This window comes from Lampetra planeri, chromosome 34 (assembly GCF_965212315.1).
Source record: "Lampetra planeri chromosome 34, kcLamPlan1.2.h2, whole genome shotgun sequence".
In the NCBI taxonomy this organism is placed as follows: domain Eukaryota; kingdom Metazoa; phylum Chordata; class Hyperoartia; order Petromyzontiformes; family Petromyzontidae; genus Lampetra; species Lampetra planeri.
The window spans coordinates 5451676-5471171 of NC_136140.1; the positions used below are offsets into that span (position 1 = coordinate 5451676).

At 46.6% G+C, this 19496-nt stretch overlaps 1 protein-coding gene across 1 annotated transcript in view; it reads left to right on the top strand.

Annotated features, from left to right (window-relative positions):
- TEX264 (testis expressed 264, ER-phagy receptor) overlaps positions 1 to 19496 on the top strand; it is a 154245-nt gene that overhangs the window by 33037 nt on the left and 101712 nt on the right. Inside the window, exon 2 of the mRNA XM_078610581.1 lies at positions 6399 to 6620. Coding sequence (XP_078466707.1) covers positions 6399 to 6620 — 222 coding nt within the window. The remainder of the gene's footprint in view (positions 1 to 6398; positions 6621 to 19496) is intronic.

Consider the following 19496-nt stretch of genomic DNA (forward strand, 5'->3'; position numbering starts at 1 on the left):
AGGTCCCCAATGCAGCAGTGGATTGACTAATGGGCTGCACATGAAGATTCTCAGAGCTGCACGATGCCAATTTAGGTCTTGGATCCGGTCCCTTGTTATGACTCTTACGGATGTCCCACCGGGAGTGAGCGACGACTCTCGTAACCGTCACGCACGAGCGAGGCACGAGCATGGCCCGTGCTCGTGCGCCCTGATGGCGCAGCTGCCTGCCGACCCCCCCCCCCCCCCCCCGGGATCCGTGGAGCGGGGAAAACCCCCTCGCCTTGCCTTCCCGCACCCCCCGCCGGCAGTACACGGCAATGCCCGCCGAGCCCAGCTGTCCTGCCTTGCCACGAATATGAGTGACCGCGCGATCAGTACAAAACTGGGCCCCACTACGTGTGGCTGTCGGGGCCGGCGTAATGACACGGAGCGAGCGAGCGAGCGATGCATCTGCCGGTGTGTTTGAGGAATGCTGCTGCAAATGAGTGCACTGCCGCTGCTGCACCTATGTGCTTGTCAGTAAAATTGACTTTCAGGAGATGGATGTCAAGTGAAATTACTTTGTTCCCTACGCGTTGCGTCCTTGTTAACGCCCGCTTCCTTCCTGGCATTGAACGGGGCAATTCAGTGAAAGGTGTTGTTGCTTGTTTACTGTTGGTGATGGCCACCTTAATGTGAACCTGTGCTCCCCATCAGTGCATCCAATCGGCAATAATAATAATTACTACGGCAATTTCTATAACGCCATAATGTGGCAAGCCATTTTAAGGGGCCAGTGACCTGGGAATCAAATTGAATGCAAGGAAACAGTATGTGTTAAAAGCGGTGTATAAATAGACTGCGGGGCTATGTTGTGGCCTGCAGAGGGCAGGTCTGCAAAATCCATAGTTTCACTGCCATCGACTTTCGCCAGCCCACGACCAGCGTGGCAGAACACGGTCGATTAACTCCCACAACTCTCACGGAGCAGCGAGGCCCTCATCTAGCAGCAGATTGACAATATTATCTGACTCTTCTTCTTGACTTCTCAGTCCAAAGCCTGAATCTTCGTCTCACGATACCACAACTCCACGCTGTGGTTGTTTTAGCCATAGCTCACGAAAAATGGTTGTTTCATATTCCTTCCCACCAATTTTAATGTGAAGCATCTGACCGAGCTAATTCATAATCATCATGATTCGCCATGATCTACCCACTGATGGACAAATGCCTCCCTTTGATGGCACCATCCCTAAAAATCATCCCACGAGGCCACAATCCATTTCGCTGCTGTGCACAAGCTGATCTCGTTGCTCCATACCCACCGAAACTAAATCACCGGCTGGAATAAAAGGCACATTTCCGTGATAATTAATCATTACTTATTTATCCAGGAAAGCCACACTGCATCGTAGGGCTCTTTTTCAGGAGGGTCTTGCATTGGGTTTTATTTTAAGATGTTTCCAAACAATTAATGATGAGTGTGTCCGTACAAGTATGGGAGGAAACCGGAACACCTGGAGAATACCCACACGAGTGAGAGGGGTGCAACGCTCTATCCACGTACAGATGGAAACAGATGGCAATTAGTCCACTTGCTCTCCTGCTTTCCCCTGGCGAGCCACGGTATGGCACCTCGAAGGCCACGGGAAGGGAGATTCACAGCTTCTGCGCGACGATCCACCTACCAACCCTCGCTGACTCCATGGCGCAGGGTTACCGGCGTGCGCCACCCAAAACGATGGCTCGTTGTTGTTCTTGACTTTTCCCCCATACCCCCTGCACAGGAGGCCCTCGTCGTTGTCTCGGTTACGCCTGGCGAAACGAAGACGGCCCAACGCCTATGCGCAATCGCGCTCTTGTGAGCCATCGGTTGAGCTGCCACCTCTTAACAACGACCGGGACATAGGAAGAAAGAATATCTCGCACAATACCCAGGCGGGTGAACCACGTGTAGATGCATTGTCTCGTCAAAGTCAACGTGATTTATTTTCAAATAAGCTTGGAGGCGGCGCTTTTCTCCTGTCTGTGGCCCTTAGCCAGTGGTGGAAATTCTACATTTCTTATTGCGAGGACAAGTATATCTATACGACAGTCACTGTTGTCTTCACCACAAATTGGTACTCGTTTTATTGACCCCTGAGGGATGTTGGACTGTGTCCACCCACCCCCAACCAGGATTTGAATGCGCTCGCTGCCGTTGAGCCGCCTGGCCCGAGTGGTGCATTAATACCGCGCAACAAACTAAAATCGGGGGAACCTGTAAACGTCCCGGGAAGATTGACACTTTTCCCTCGGGTCATCGGCCCCAGAAAACCAAAACAGGCGGAAATGCCACTCGAGATTGTGCGGGCCGCTGGTGCCAAGTTGGGTTGCATTTAAGGAGACCAGCGGACATAAATCTTTTGCACCCAAGAGCTCTTTTTCAATCGCGGATTTTCATAATGAGGAAACCCTCCGGTGCAGTAGAACGCCGAGTGGGTGCTGATGGGCTGGCTGATGAAACGCTCGGTTTACTGCCTCCGGGCGCATGCTTCTGGTAACATTCGTAGTTTTATCCTTCGGCGACTCGCTTACAATTTCCATGGGCAGATTTGCAATGCTGCTTAGTAGTGTTAGAGGATATTTTTACTTGAAAAAAGAAATCTCAATTACAATAACAGTTCAGATGCCAGGAGCATCGTTCTATGGCAGGATCATGAGAGGTGGCAGCTTGGGCGAGGCCATCATCCAACAGTGGATAAACCATGGCTGATGATCCAGGAAAGCTTGACTGTGAATCAAGACTCATTTTAAATTGGGTCATGCCTTGGGATCTTCGGTCAGTTCCATTACTGAGTGTTTGGCTTTACGTCGGAGGAAATCTGATCAGCCAGAGAAAACCCGCATCGAGTGCCATCTTCTGCCCCCAATCTGAGCTCCATGCATACAACACCTGGTAAGCCTCAGTGGTCACCCAGTGAAGTACCATTCGGGCTTAACCCTTTGCTTAGCTTCCAAGACTGTAATCTATTTTGACGAGCCAAGAAAGTCATGACAAGAATAATAATAAAGGCTACATGTGCGTTGCCTTTGCGTTTTAAAGATATGCGCGCATCGTAGAATCTTTGCTGTAGATCTGATGGCAACGATGGTGGCTGCGATCGTTTCACGACAACAATGTGCAAAGAGAAGCCACCATAGCAGTCCTTGTGTTCGGGGACACGTATGTGTGAAGGTGACCATGAAGAGCAACTCGCAGGAGGGCTTCTTCTGCTGTTTTTAATCCGCACACTGCATGTGCCGACGTGCATCGCTTGACAGTTTCGTGCAGGTGGCCGCTGCGATGAATATCCACCGGCTCGCCAAGAGATGGTGTGACTCAGGTGCTAATTAAAGACGGTCCAGTATACATAGGCGTGTACGCATTCACACACGGCACCAGCAAACGGCTCGGTGGGAAATGCACAAATTACGGGAGTTTCTGCGCGGCACTGTGCCTCTCGGTGCAATCGTTCAATATTGTGGCAAGTTAAATGTTACGCTTGCGCGCAGTTATTATTATTACGTAGCATGTGCAAATAAATTATATGGGTGCGATGGTGTGTCGCCCGCGGCCAAATCACCTGCAGTGCCGCCGGGTCTTGTCAAATCTCGGAACTTCAGCAGGGTCGAGCCTGCACAGTGTTCGGATGAGTGAGCATAATGCATGACGGGTGTTAAGAACCATTTTGAAGATCCGACGGAGGAACATAGGCCACTTGGTTCCTCTCTGCTGCCACGACGACAGAGTGGGGACCGCTCCCAACCGTGTCCCAACCGTGTCCCAACACCAACCACATGCACGGGAGGAGGGCGTTGATATTTCCTTCCATCAATGAAACGATCAGGAGACTCGCCAAACTGCGAATGCGGTGAGGTGCAAACCGTCAGGCGTGTCACTGATGGCCGCCCAACCGAGACATCGCGCGTACTCTGGTGGAAGAAGTGGACTACACTCTGCTATCGCCCCGGATGCTGTGCAGTGGCTTAGAGAATAAGAAATACAGTTGTAGCCTGTTGTGCTTTTTAAACGTCATGAAAGAAGAAGAACAACAGGCTACGTAGTGGGCAGCAAAATCCATTGTTCCTGTATTTTTTTACGACGGCTCTTGGAGTGGCCTGCCTAGCTGTGGCCCAGGGAGAGATGTAGAGAGCACGTTAACGAGATGAGAGCGATAACCAAACCTGTGGATATTGAGGAGCTGCAGACCAGAGATGAAGATGAGTGAAAAAGGTGGTCCACATGTCCAGACATTATTACATTGCAATTCAATATTATATCATAACATCTGTATACGCGACGCTATGGCGTTAAGACATTGCGCTAATGTGATACATGAGGTTGCGTGACCTGAGAGCATTGGTTAGTTTGGTGTTGTGTCAGGAAGGTAAAGTTGTGACCCTGGAACTGCTTTGCTCATGCCTCCGCTGAAGCAAACTTTAGAGAGTGTTTGGTCTACTCATCCACGTTGATCGGACATGTTGGAAGAGGTGGGCATACCCACACTAACGTAACATAGCAACCGTCGTTCACCACTAAGTGGTGGTGATGTCACCACGGTGCTTGTGCCATGCTCGGTGCATTTTGAGGCCACGTGAATTGTCGATGGCTCGCTGGCAGGAGTTCATGGAACAGACCCAGGTGCCATGGGTTGTCTTGAGTACGATGGCTGGCACTCTACTCACTGTTGTAAGCATCACTCCCCTGCCCTCCACCGTTGGATTGATATACAGTGCTGTACGTGTACATGCATTAACTCTTAGCAAAGGCCATCATAGTCTCTTGCTTGGCAGAGCAGCTCAGACGCAAGCATGGGCTGTAGTAGTTGTGTGTTAAGCAGATGAGTGGAGTGCTAGAGTCTGGGGTAAGCTTTTGTCCGAGTGTCATCCTCCTGATTTGTTCCACTGTGCACGTCGATAGCCTAAGAGGATTACAGCGCATTTTTTTCACCGCCACTGCCATCCTTGAGAGGCTTAGTAGAGCCCTGATCTCATTGAAAACCTCTTCATCCCCAACAATGCTGGGCATTATTTACAAGTGAAAACTACCGAATTAATACCTGACTCAAGATCACATGCGTTTGCGAGTGTGATAAGAGATGTCGCGTCGGTACGGCAACTGTGGGTCGTCTCTGTTCGAAGGCCACATTCTGCATTGCGCAATCGTATGGTTTACAGGGAATCTCTCTCGCTCTCTCAAAATTCAAGGGTCCTGCCCCTGGTTTGTTGAGGCCCCAAGCAGCGCAGTTAGGGTCGTCTTTTTTTACTCTCGCATGCCTTTTCAAAACTAGACATTTGAACCTCATGGCGGGACCCCGGGGGTCCCATAAGCCCCCGGCTCTCGCATGAACTGCAATGCGATGTCATTTTATGTCTATTGAAGGCGAACGATACCGCGATCTAGTCCTCTCGACGAGCTCTACATGACGCGCTAATCAAGGTTTTGTTTCTTCTGCGCATTCGTCCTCGCTTCGCTTGGACGAACAGAATGATCCACGCTCGGTGGGTCGCGGCGTTCATGTGCGCGTTGGGACAGAGTCGCCAAAAATAATTAATTAACTACGATTTTGACTTCCGTTTTTTCGGGACCCTGGGGTCCCGCCATAAGGTTCATATCGGGGCACCAGGAGTGGCTGGCTGGCCGAATAAATCTACTCATGGAATTTTCGAGGAAGCTGTGCTACTTATTTGCAGTGCATTTTGAAGATTTATCAATACAGTAGTCCCTCGGTTAACAGTGACATTGGTTAACGGTTTTTCGGTGAACGCTTCGCCTCCCATGGGGGACCTCCATTGTTTCGACTGACGTTAATTTTTTTATTAACGGTTCGTTTACGTGATGCATGCGGGGCGCCAATTTTGGCCAATCCGAGAATAATGCTTCATGCTTTTAACATGTAATTCCTGTACTCGATTGACAGTTATTTCGGTTAACAGTAGTTTTTCGTGGAACGGTTTGAAAACATTCACCAAGGGTCTACTGTAATACATGCAACTCGTTTATGAAATGTCTTTCGCTTGTTGAGCGAGGTAACATGGGAAGATTGCGTGGGGCGGTAACCTGGCCGAGCATCTGGCGCGCCGTTCGCTCAGCGGCTGCCTTGGTTAATACCGTGGGTGTCTATGCAATAAAACCTGCGCTATTTGCTTCACAGTAGGCATTCAAGATCGATCCAATGACATTATTAAAAGCAAAAAATAGTACACCATATTACGCCGGTGTCATGGTTCAGATTTTACCGAATTTTATTAATGACTCGCAAATTGTTTAATTTTAGTAAAGCCAGACGAATGCCCCGCTTGCAGGGACAGCTGCCAGCGAAGGATACCCTGAGATGTACCGCATGGGAGCCGACGTGTAAACACCAAGTGACAATGACGATGAAAGCGTGCGTGGCGCGTGCCGTGTCTGGCAGGTGTCCCCAGATAAGACCCGCTATGCCGTGGGCAGCATCCTGAGCGAGGGAGGAGAGGCCCCGTCGGAGGACCTGTGCAAGCTCTTCGAAAAATTCGGCTTCCGGATCGTCTCCTTCCCGGAGGTCACGCACGTGGTGAAGACCACGTTCCCGTACACCACCTTCCTCTCCATCTTCCTGGCCATCTACAGGGTCGGCCCTGCGCTGGGCAGCTACATCAAGGTGAGGCGGCAACAACCCTCTCCCACCCAACCCGCCCCACCCATCGCATTTGCTCTTTGCACGTTCAGTTGGGTGACCTCCAACTCGATCACTTCGCTGATAATCCTCGCAGTGCTGTGCAGTCACCTCCCAGTTTTCATCCCAGGTGCACTTCTGCGGCCGTCTGGAGCACTCTTCCGTTCTATATTAGGAAGCCACTGGAGCTACGCACTTTAAAATCTAGATTGAAAACAAGTTTCTTTAGAACTGTTTTTTGTGTTTAGTCGGTGTTGTCCTTCCTCCGCCCCTCCGATCAGCACGGTTGGCTAAGTACGGTGTGAAATAAGTTCAACATACATACATACACACGTACATAGACATGTTGGCTGGGAGGAGAGGGGAGGAAAGGATACACTTTTTATGCCAAGGTCACACATGCGACCTCTTTCCTTTCTCTTCCTGCCTCTGCCCTCGTGCTTCTGGGCTTTGGAACTCCCTTCTACTGTCCCCAGGTGCCTGTAATCCTTGCTGAATTCACAAAATATATCAACTCTTCACTTAACTGCTTCAACAAGGAGTGCTGTTGTTTCCGTTGGTCTCTTGGAGTTTTGGGTTTGTGCTAAAGCAACTGTGATTGACAAACAATCACAGACCCTGAGTTTGGAGGATTTTAATATTCATAAACTTATCTTGTATTAACAATTTAGGGGTCTTCAATTGTCTTGTGTCTGTTATGTGTCCTTGTACAACAGTTTTAAGTGGCTAAAATTTGCTTTCAACATATTCATAAATTGCATTTATTTGACGATACCATTTTTACTTTGTGCAATTTTCCCAAAATTCCAGTTACAATTTTCAAACGCCTATGACCATTTTTTATCCGATTGCTCGATTTAATCGGCACTTGGGAGCCAAGCCAAGCAAAGTCTCGCCTGATTCGTGCTTGGATCGTTGACCACCAGGGCTTTTCCAGGTGTTGTTCACATGGAGCTGCAACGTGGCCATGAGATGGCAATGCTGAGTATCTCTCCCCTCGTGTGCTTGGGCCTTGCAGTACCCCAGTTCCCTGCCACAGGCCAAACCCTCACTCACGGCAGTGGCCTAACATCCGAATGCAGGACCCTCCGGCGAGAGTTTCTCGGCTAAATAATTGGCTTCTTAAATTTTTTTTATGAAATCGACCGTTTCATTATATAGCGAATGCATTCAGTCCATTGAGCAGAATTTTCATTTCGCAAAACCTTTTGTTGCAAGGTGTCATGAGAATACACAAGCTTGAAAACCTGGATTAATTGTCAGAATACATCAAAGAAAGGGAGCCCATTCTCCACCACCACCACCACCACCATGCAATTGCACCCAAGTGAAAAATGTGCGATTCATTCAGGCAGTAAGTCACCATTATAATTGTGTAAAATTGTCACCTTTGATGAATTTTTTCATTAGTGCATGGAGAAAATGACTTAATCGGGAACCTTTCTTGAAATATTTGCCAGTGGGTTCAGAAAGGCACTGCTTTTAGTCAGCGTTTTAAATGACTGAGCCACTCTGAAATTGGTGCGCAATCCATCCCCGGAGCTTTTACAAATGTAATGGTTCACTTAGCAGCAGAGTGATCACATGCCACCCAAGTGCCCTCTGAATACAATGCGTTAAGTGAGCAGTGTTTTGACATTTGGCTTGCAAACCCTGTAGCGATTCTAAATTGTTATCACCATTATTATGAAACGCGGTGATGAATTACTCTGCAGGCTTTGCTGTGTGTCGTGTTCAAGGCTTGCCAACACAAACCGTTGGTGTTCTGTACTTCAGAGATGCTGTCTTAACAGCGCCAATCTTTGACAAGGCAATGGAGCCTGCAGTCATGCCCGCTCGCTTACAAGTGAAATTGATTTGCTTTTTTAAGAAACGTACACCCTCGACCGACTCTGTGGCTTTAACTTTCGCACCAAATTCATGTTCACGGCAGAGAAAAGCATTAGGGGCCTGGCTGTCCAATTACTTCGAGAATCGATTACGCGACAGATTGGATAACGCAAATATATTTGGGGGGAAAAAGGTCACACTTCTGTTCTAGAATGTTCCGCGAGACGCGAGGTGATGGGCGGGGCTCCGCGATGACATCAGCATCATCAGGTGCGTCAAGCTGGGCGTGGTTTTTCTCGGGGGAAGGGGGGGGGCTTCCCGCTTTCAGGAGGCAGGATGTTGGGGTGGCCTGAGTAGTGACCGACAAAGTAGTCGATTATAATTTCTGATTGATTAATCAACATAATTGACTCGTGGGCCCAGCTGTAAGTAAAAAAAACATTTTCCAAACAGTGAGAGAGGGAGACTCTGCATGTCCCCAATGCTTTGCCTTCTGCAAGGATCGTGCTCAGTCGCACTCCGGCACGCGGCCCTCCCTTGCAACGACGTCTCGCGTGACTGCCGAGCCCTCGGATGCCCCTCGACCGTCAATGGCGGGGCGCGGTGGCACAGCCGCGTGCCAGCGTTGCCGGCTGCCGCGGGTTAAACGCTCCATCGCCGGGGCCTCGTCCTTCATGCCGCGTTTTTTCTGCTCTCTTATGGCCAAGTCAGCAGCTGTTTCGGGTGCATCTGTTTTTTGCTGAGCAGAGGAAAGTTTGCTTTGCCAGTGCCTACGGCGCTTGCGGGCAGAATCTAATCAACACGCGGGTGCTTCTGCGCGAGCCATAAATATTTTAGGGGCACCGCGTTGAGTGTAGGCGCCTGCTTTTGGAGGTGGCATGTTTTGCAAGTGAGGCCGTGCTTTGCGTCTCTTAAGCTATGCCGTGTTGCATGAATGGGAATTATTAGCGCCTCGTACGTGTTTTTTTTTATCTTCGAACATTTGCTCTATTGACTTTCTACTGTGCAGTGTTGCTGATGTAAGCAATGTTCCAGTGAATGGACTGACGTCCCCTTGAGTGTTAAGCCGTTGCAAATTGTGGTATTTGGGTTTTACTTCAGTGTTACTGCACGCTTGTCAAAAAAACCAATGCATTGTTTTTACAGTTAAAGTAGATGCATATGAATGTATACATTCAGATATCAACTCACTGTGCGTTTTAGTGAAGCTTTTTAAGTAATAGACAAATAGATACACCTCTTTGCCCCCTGGCTTAAATTTTTTACGTATTTCTTTGGGTCTATCATCAATCTGGTGTTTCAAGCATATAAACACGCCGTTACAGGTCTCATCAGCAGTCAGGCTTTCTAGAACAGATACAATTACGTGGTGTGTGTCCACCACCAATTCGGTGGACGTCTTCTACGCGTTCCACGGATATATTTGATGAATTTGGTAAGTTTTTGTTTGAATAGATGAACCACCCGCTGCGCAGCGGTAAACCGGTTGGAAGTGCCTCCGCAGAGCGACATTGTACAAAAAACAAAAACGGTCGAAAAATATTTTCCCCGTCAAGGACGGCCCGTTGATCTCGTAAGTTGTTAAGCTTCATCCCGCCCTGCGTGATCGGTGCAGGCGTGAGAGGGGTGCACCTTCTGAAGTCCCAGGAGGAGGAGTTTGGGCGAATACGCTCTGGGCCACTAACCCAGCACTGCCAGTTGGTGTTCCCAGGGATTCTTATAATTAGTGCACTGGCAGTGATGCATCTGTTGCCCGTGTGCTCGAGGGCGAGAAAATAGCCAGCTATTGCCCCCCGCCCCTCACCCCCCGCTGCCCGCCACCTCCCCCCCCATTCACGATTCTATACGTTGCCACAGTTGCATTGAAGAATCATTGTTTTTGTATTTACACTGCAGTGCATGGTGGTAGACCTCTAGTGGTTGCAGGAGTCACATCAACCAGTAACTTGCCAAATATATATGAACGAAACACAACTGATTATGACTTGCGCGAGCCAATGCGTTATATGTATTATGAGCAGAATAATTGATTTCAGATGACGAATTGATGCATCGCTATACCCCCCGAGCATTGTAACCACCCCACCCCCCCCCCCCAACTTTGATCTTTTATCCTACTGGATGAAGGCCTCTCCCCCCCCCCACCTCCCCCAAGGTCACGTCAGCCGGGAATAGCTTGTTTGAGCGTCAGTTGGTGAAGAAGGGAGACCCAGAACCCGTTGAGAAATGTCACTCTCCACTGATTAGAGCCATGGCCCAGAATCAAACTCATGGCGTGTGGTTCGTAGTGCAGTACACTAATAATTGCGCCACCACTCCTACCATCATTTGTAAATACTTTTAAACATTGTGGTCGTCAAACAACAATGACTTTTGATGTACTCAAAATGCCGGTGACAGATTTATTTCCAAGGTAACATTTGTGTTGATAAACAACTTTTCAGTCAGCCTAGCATTTGCGGTAATTGCTTCGATTGTACCGGGCACCGTCACGGTCAGATCAAAGGCTCCGGACCATCTTGAAGCGGCTTGGTTTTGTTCTTTTGATCTCACAAGGAGGGAATTGCGTACAGCATTGGCATTTGGGCTAAGGTTTCGCTAATTGCATTGCGCGCCATGTCGCTTTGATAGTGGTGTTGCTTCACGATGGCCGACTCTGCGATGTGTATTGATGCAGTTGTATTCAGACACCTGTGTAAGTCCAAAATGGCGATTGTAATTTCTGTAGGTAAATAATAACGTAGGTGGCTTTGTTCAACAAGCAACTGTGAAGTTATTTCCTCTCCAAGGGTGTGCATTGGGAGAAATGAATCGCGCAAGAATCACTTCACCGCACTCGAAGCCATTCCTACTTAAATGCAGAGCAAGATGCATGCTTAGCTCTCCCGTGTGTTTCCGGATTGCACCCCTCGTCTCTCCGCATGATGTCCAACGTTTTGTTCCACATGCTGGGAGCCTCTTCCGGAACTGTTTAGTTCCGATATAGCACAACGATGCAGCACGACAATGCCGTGTTTATTCATCGGTGTCGGCGTCCGCAGGACTCCGCTGTCTTCTTAACATTTAGCATTTCCCTTTCGGGCCACAGGTCGTGCACAGAGAGAGCTGCCACCTGACTCCCCTTGCCAGCTACCCACAATCCCCGGTGAATGCTTAGCTCTCCGATGTGTTTGTGGGTTGTACAGCGTGCTGCTCGGCATAATGTCCAAAGTGTTTCGCTTCACATGCTGGAAGCTTCTACCCCCCAACCATACACCCCTATCCTCGCGATTCCGTGAAAAGTCACGACATTGTCTGGTGTTTCCATGACCGCTCCACAAACTTTCAGCCATCTGCCATTCGTTTACAAATGGCTTGAACAGAAAGTGCAGCTTAACCCTGGCCGACTTATTATTACAGTAATTATTTATTTCTAATGTTTCCTGTAGTTAAAGTGTGTGTATCTGAAGATCCCAATCTGCGTAATTTCAGTGCAGTGACAATTTCTATCCAGCCAGGTGGCTCAGCGGTAGTCATTGGCTTCAAAGGTTGTGGTTGACCTATGGATAAACTCGCCCTTACCATGGGAACATGGAATTTTCCACCGCAGGCCATCAGAGCTTTAAAAAATATTTGAACACCACCCCATTGCTCATGCGAGCAGAGACATCACTTTGACAATGAACCGCAAAATTATCGTCTGAAGCATCAACGAAGTGCAGCTGGGCGACAGCAAAGCGAAATGCAGATCCAGCAATTTGTAGGCAGTTGGAAACCCGCCGGGGCCTTTCCCACATGGATGAGTGCACATCTTTTGAGTTTTGTCTTTGATCTCCTGGGATGCCCGTCATGGCTACCTTGGCTGAACCAGCGGCCCCTTTGCCCTCGATCCTACTCGAGCAGAATCAGGTGCCCATCGCGTGCCACTTGGGAGTGCGGTGATGGGCCGTTGTTGAGTTCAAACGGCGCAAGATGCGTTTTCTCTCCTGCCACACTTGTGGATGGGCCGCAAGTGCCGTTCGACGTTTAGACGTTGGTCTTTCGTGAAGGCCTTGATATCGGCATCCTCTGTCATCTTAGAGTGTTTGGCTGCTTTACATTTCCACATGGTAATCCGCTTCATTGATCTCTCGTTTGTGGCCGGGTCGTTCCTAAAAAAGAGCTATATAGCTAAGTGGGCTTTACCTGGTAAAATATTTTTAATAGTTTGAATAGTTTAATCTCATACACAAGTGGTGGACTCGAGAGATGCCGCCACTTGTGTGGTTTGAAGAATGGCAGGCTCGGTTCTTGCGTACAACAAATAAAGTTTCCACGTACGTGGTGCCGTATGACTTTACGCAAACCCTCATAGGCAGCTGCCTGTAATTAAATTAAGTCCTCAGTGACTGCACAAAAGAAAACACTTATCAAGTTACATTTATTTCTGCACTTAATGTGGCTGGATGCTAGCTCTGAAAATTAAAACATTCCAGTTTGAGTGTCATGTGATGAACATTATTCTCACTTATTTACTGTTTTAAGTTCACTCGTTTCGGGTTAGTTTGTTTTCTTTGTGCACGTTATGATTTTAATGTAAACAATTGATAGTGGAATGTATTACAAATGTAAACTTTGTATTAATATGATGGAATTAAGCTACGGTAACGGCGTTAAAGATATGAATGCATGCGGGGTATATGGAGGTGCGGGCTATCTGAAATTTCGATTTAAAGCTTTCGTGACTGCAGGGATTCATCTTCTTGGTTCTTTCGGTAAAGTCACGTAGAATAATAAAATAATAAGTAGTACTAATCACATATCTGCATTTCCCATAAATATGCTAAATTCCTCTTGATATGCAAATTCCTTTGTCAAGGCGCTCTTCCCCCTCCAACCCAGCTTAAATATACGCTGCCAAGCCTGGTGGTGTTTCATTCGGACGCTGTCTTTCTGACAGACCTGTTCTTCACCTGAGGACGGCTGCTTGCGTTGTGGCCGAAACGTCGCGAGAATGATTTTATAATGTTTTATTTTATTGTTTTATTATTTCCCTTCTACGTGACTTTACCGAAAGAACCAAGAAGATGTATCTGAAATTTGTTTTACACAAAACGCTATTTTTGCGGGGTATCTGCGTCTGCGGGTTATATGCGTATGCGGACTATGTGCGGGAAAATACGGTAAGCATCACGGGATTTATCACGTTTCCAAGTGTGTGCACAGTAGTGTTAAGTATTTCCTGAGGTCAGATTAGTCAGCCGTACATTGGGGGAGAGACAGCAGCAGAATGGGTTGCATTGCAAACCAGAAGGGGTTGGGGGGCGGCGGGGTGCCTTGCCGAGGCAGATTCGCGAAGATAAATGACCTTGAGGGAGACCCCATTAGGGAAGGACGAATCATGGAAGTGAAGTTTGATAGCCTGAGGTAGTGCAGGAGCCTAACAAGCTGATGAAGCATTAAATATTCCCCTCTATTACGTGAGAATCTAAGGCCGCGGTGTTTGTAAATTCTTGACAAGCAATTAATTGAGATGCAATGAATATTTTTTATTTATTAAAAATGCAAACGGCTATTATCACCGTGCTGTTGAAAGAGCTGCAGACGAAATAGCCACAACTCTGCCATTCGTGCAGGAAAAGTATACGTAACAAAAATAATTTCTGACCGTACAATTTCACATGCATGTGGTGGCAGTGGTGCCAAAGGGGGTCAAAGCATGAAGTAGTGCAGCAGATCAGAATCAGAATATTTCTTTATACTGGAGGAATCCGATGAGCTCTCGAGTTCTTTTTCACAGATGTCCAGTAGCGATCCTGGGTTCAGCCGCACGTGGTTAAACCTTCTCAAGTTTAGTGAGATGATTATCTCAGCCCAGTAACAAATAATGACTTCACTAAAAGCTATCGCATTCAACGTGGCGTTTTACTTATTTGTCCAAATGCCAGATGAAAAAAATATAAATCTTTGATTGTTATTGATCTGTGTAGCAGGGTGTGTGGGAAATTACATTGCCGTGTTTATGGATAAAACGTCTCTTTAAGGGATCTCAGAAGTAGCTCTGTCATGTGTCCGTCTGTGGGCCGTTCTCTGCTAGGGTTCTGAATGGACACTAGGCCTCACGACACAATTCTGATAACACATGTGGAATAAAATCTGTGAGCAGATAAAAATAAAATAATCTAATTCACAAGCAAGTTAAGTTTCCACTGACGAAGCTCTGGCTACCCTTTATTGAGGCAGTGTGTCAACCAATTATGGTGTTCGCTGGTGACAACAACAAAAAAGCAGCACTCTCTTTCAAGCAACTTAGAAAGAGAACATTCAAACTGCAGAGCAGTCGCGCTCTGTTGAGTCGGTGAGAGCTGGCTTTCCTGGCTAAACAAGTGTTAATGAATAATAACTACTGCCACCATAACTACTGCCACCACAGCAATGGGCCGCCAACTTTGGGCATCTGTCATAATCGCTGCTTTCATGAGACAGTTTTGCTCATATATTTACAGAGCCACACTCGGCCTTGTAAATAAACAGGCAGATAATGGGGGAGCACGCTGCTCGCTTAGTGCATGCTCTGAGCATTAAAACGGCATGATTTGTTGATAGTTACTTTATTTAAAAAACGTTCTGCTTCATGTAGGTCTCCCCAAGCCGTTGCCATCCATCATGACCAATACAGTCCAATATGTGTAGCTATTATGTCTGGCTTTGGACAAAAATAATTTTTAAAACATGTTGTCATGAGGCTGACTGAGCAATTAAGGATTTACTGCCAAGAATCGAAATATGACTTGAGGATAATGACTGAATGATGTATGCAGACATGTTTCTGTCCCATCAACCCTCTAATTGTTTCCGTTATTTCCCGCTGACTGTTTTGGCAGCTGGGCAGACGAATGCACATCAAAGCAGCTATCTGTTCGTTGCTATACATTACTCTCATGCAGAAGGCCAATTTAATTAGTGGTGCAATGATGACTCTCTCCCTCCTCCGGATTCGATTCATTTTTGATGATTTGGGGTGGTGATTCCATTCAACAATAAACACCCTGAAATGCCTCAAGCGGCTATAGGGATGGCATTAACCTATTAACTAAACCGTGTCATAAAATATTACAATTTACAGCCCTTTGTGAATCTACTGCGGTCATAGTCATAAAACATACGTGAATTAAAAAAAACACGTTGATTCTGTTGCACGCACATATAGATATCAATGCATGTATTTCGAGGTAAAATAATATATGAATTGATGAATCCTTTCTACTATCTTTTTTTCTGAATATGAATATTTGTGTCTGGTAAGCACAATACGGGGGTAACACTTTTCTCACCCGATCTGCCACTGAAAATAGATATTTGTAACTATTTTCAATATTTTTTTTTGCTAGGTAAGGCCCACTGAGCTATACAGCTCTTTTTCAGAAGTGACCTGGCCACAAATGATAGCTCAACGAAGTGGCTTATCACGTGTAAATGTATTGCAGCCAAAATACTCGAAATGCATGTTTCTAAATGTGGAGGGAAAAACCGGAGGACCCGGATAAAAATCCACACAACCACGGGGAGAACATGCAAACTCCAAATATACAAGCATCAAGGTTGGGATCGAACCCACGACCACCGTGGCACCCTGCTGTTTGTCATGCGACAGCCAAACCAATACTTAACATTCCCAGGGCTGGAGTTTATTTTAATTATGTTCAGAGCCAAATTAATGTGATGGGTTTTATTGTGCAGTCGTTTGTGACTGCACTGAGACCTCCTTTACGGAGATCGTCAACTTGCTGCACTTGAGAAACCCCGGTTTAATAGCAGGCCTTACATTCGAATCCAGGATCCGATTAGCACGCTCGGCTACGTACGATTTGCGGAATAAGTTCCAAGTTCAGCGACCGCAAGCTCAGCGCTCTGACCTCTGAGCCACATGGCCACCGTTCCCACCCTTCACTTTTTAGGTAAGCATATTTAATGATTCAGTTCACCCAGGCATGCCAGAGGGCCTTGAAGCCAATTGCATGAGAGAGCTTGCCACGTGGCTCCTTAACTTTAAAAAGATTATTGTCACATTTATATTTTAATGCAATTGCTAACACCTTTGTACTCTTGAAAAAATTTTGGTTTTATTGTTTAAATATTTTTTAACCGCAGCTTAATTCCATCATATTAATACAAAGTTTCACCGAATGCCACATGCGATTGCTCGAAGAAATATCTTACGTTGCCAAATAAATGCGCTCTTGAATTGTTCAAAGAAAGAGGATGTTTTTGAAACTGTTATTCAGTTTCCTTTCCCCATATCGTATTTGAGCTGGGCGCAGTGGTGCTTGGCTTAGCAGGCACGAAGTTGGTGAAGCACTCGGATTCGTGTTTAAATTTGATTTGCGACAGCTGCTGCACAACTATGCTCGGCCCATAATTGCAATTCCATTCCGCCGTTTCTCACGCGCAGAGAAAATCGCCGTAATTTTAATTTCGCAGTTAAAATGCCACACGCTTCACGGGCGGCAGTCAGGCGTTTGAATTTCTGTAAGCGACAACAACTGCGGAACGCGTTGGGGGCGGTGTTTTTTGTTTGTTTGTTTGTGCCACGAATATATCGCGCACGCCGATCGTTGGTCGGTGGCATTCTGAAGCAAGTCCTGCGCACCGTGGGGTCACGTCGCAGTGAACCTCGAAATTTTGCCGACATCCAGCGTGACGAGAGGGAGTTATTCCCCGAGCGACGCGCAGCTCGGCACTGAGAATGCCTTGGGGTTATAATTGTTTATCTTAAATTTTGCACGAAAGATTCACGCAGATGTCGGGCTGCTTATTTGAAATGTGCAACGTATGCAAGCCCCTCTTAAGCTGCGCCGTCGTATTTTATTCATTCTAATTAACGGCTTAAATCTTCCTCGGTGATTACTCTATTGCTTTGCCCAATGGTTGTACCTTAATATCCATTTTTTCTTTGACTAGCTGATCTCCCGAGACTCATTGGTTTAATTACGGAATTGAGGATCCAGCATGCATTGCATTGCGGATGCTGAAAAGGCTTTCGACCAAACACTAAAGATGTAAATTGACTGCAGGGAGAGAGTTGAATGTCACTGACAGTTGTCGAAACTTGTTGTTTACAGCAACGCAGCATTCAAGCCATAGCAACAGCAGAAGAGAGATATTAGATACTCTAAAATAATAATGATGTCCATGAACAACCCTCTTTTAAATCCACTGCTTGATGAGGGCCTCGTCATATTTTCGCTGTAACACAGTTCTTCAATTAGGGAACACTTTTCGCACAACGTGGAACGCACCCGTTATAACTCGTAACGTGCCCGTTATAACGTGGAAGGTGGCCGTTATAACTTACAACACTCCTGTTATAACGTGGAACGTGCCCGTTCTAACGTAGAACTCGCCCATCATAACGTGGAAAGTGGCCGTTATAATTTAAAACACTCGTGTTATAACGTGGAACGCGCCTGTTATAACTTACAACACGCCTGTTATAACGTGGAACCCGCCTGTTATAACTGTTATAATGGGGTTTCTGAGCGATCAAAGGCAAACTACTTTCTGGAGCTGCTTAACTGAGCGGTATTGGAAATCTGGGTCTATGCACGGAATGATACAGTTCTTTGTTCTGCTATGGGATGGCTGCTGGATGATTTTATAGTGCAAATGTGATGCATATTTTGATAGATTTTATTCATGTATTCCCTGTAATGTGCATGCAAGTAATTCCTCACTTAACGTGGCACTTTCTAGGAACGCATCTACTCCCGCATTAAATGAGGAATTGCTGTATATTGAATCTCGGATCGAATAGTGAGGTTGAATCGTGACAATTTCATGAATTGGGTAGGAAGACGGATCACGTCATCCCTATGAATAACGGCCAATGTGTCTTAAGTTTGTATTTAATGCTCTTTTTCAAATTTTCTTGCTGTGGATTTCACACCTGATGATGATTGCTTGTGTTGCAGTCGAAACGTCGTGAGAATTTTTATTGTTTTATATTTGTATTATTTTATTATTTCCCTTCTACGTGACTTTACCGAAAGCACCAAGAATATTTAAAGGCTAATGTGTCGTTAAGTGTGCTTGTTGTTCAATAACGAAATAGCATTGTAAAGTTGCCTTTGCTGACTGCATAGGTGGAATGATTGGGCTCTTAAGTTCCACTCGCACCTTTTTGTTTGCCCGTAACTTTCAAATCATAGGAATATTTGTGCGTTTGGATAGATGAACTCCGGAATAAAAATCAGCTTACCAGTGTTCAGGACTTTTTCCCCATTGCACTGCCACCTGCGATGGGTTTGAATCACGGACACGGGCGAAGAAAATCAAATGAAATCTGAAGGGTTCGTGAAGAAGTGTTCGGTGATGATTTTTTTTTTCGGGAGTGCAATGAGAAACGAAGAAAGTAACACGTGGATCATGGACGAGATGCGAATCGGATGCGGTGTGCCGACCTAATGAATCTAAGTGCTTGGGTAATACAAACGAATCGAAGGGGATGATGGATGGAGGACAAAGACTGGTGACGAAACGGAACGCACCCGAGAGGTGTTCGACCATCACGGAGATGGAGCAATCGGATCAGTTGATGTGCAGGAGTGAGATGGATTGTGGCACCAAATGACCATGACGGATGGCGATGGTGTGCGTACGTACGCATGCATGCGAGGTGCATGCTCCTTTGCATGTTGCACTTCTTAAACGCCGTACGTGGCCAACCGTGCTTATCGGAGGTGTGAGGAGGAGGCGTTCATGCAGCAGTGTATGCACGTTTGCATTTTGCACTTCTTTCGCGCCGTACGTAGCCAACCATGCTAATCACAGGTGTGGGGGGGAAGGGGAACAAACTGAACACTTAGAGTAATTCCAGATAATTGAGTTTTCAATCAAATAGTCTACTGACTGCTGCTCATGGTGGTGACGATTCATTTATCATTTTACGCACGCGTCTTATTTTGTCACAATATTACACGTCTAATTAAATCCGGTGCTTCCATATTAGTCTGGAGAGGGTCAAGCTTCTTCCATGGACCCCAATTTTAATTCTCGAGGAAGCAACCTGGCATT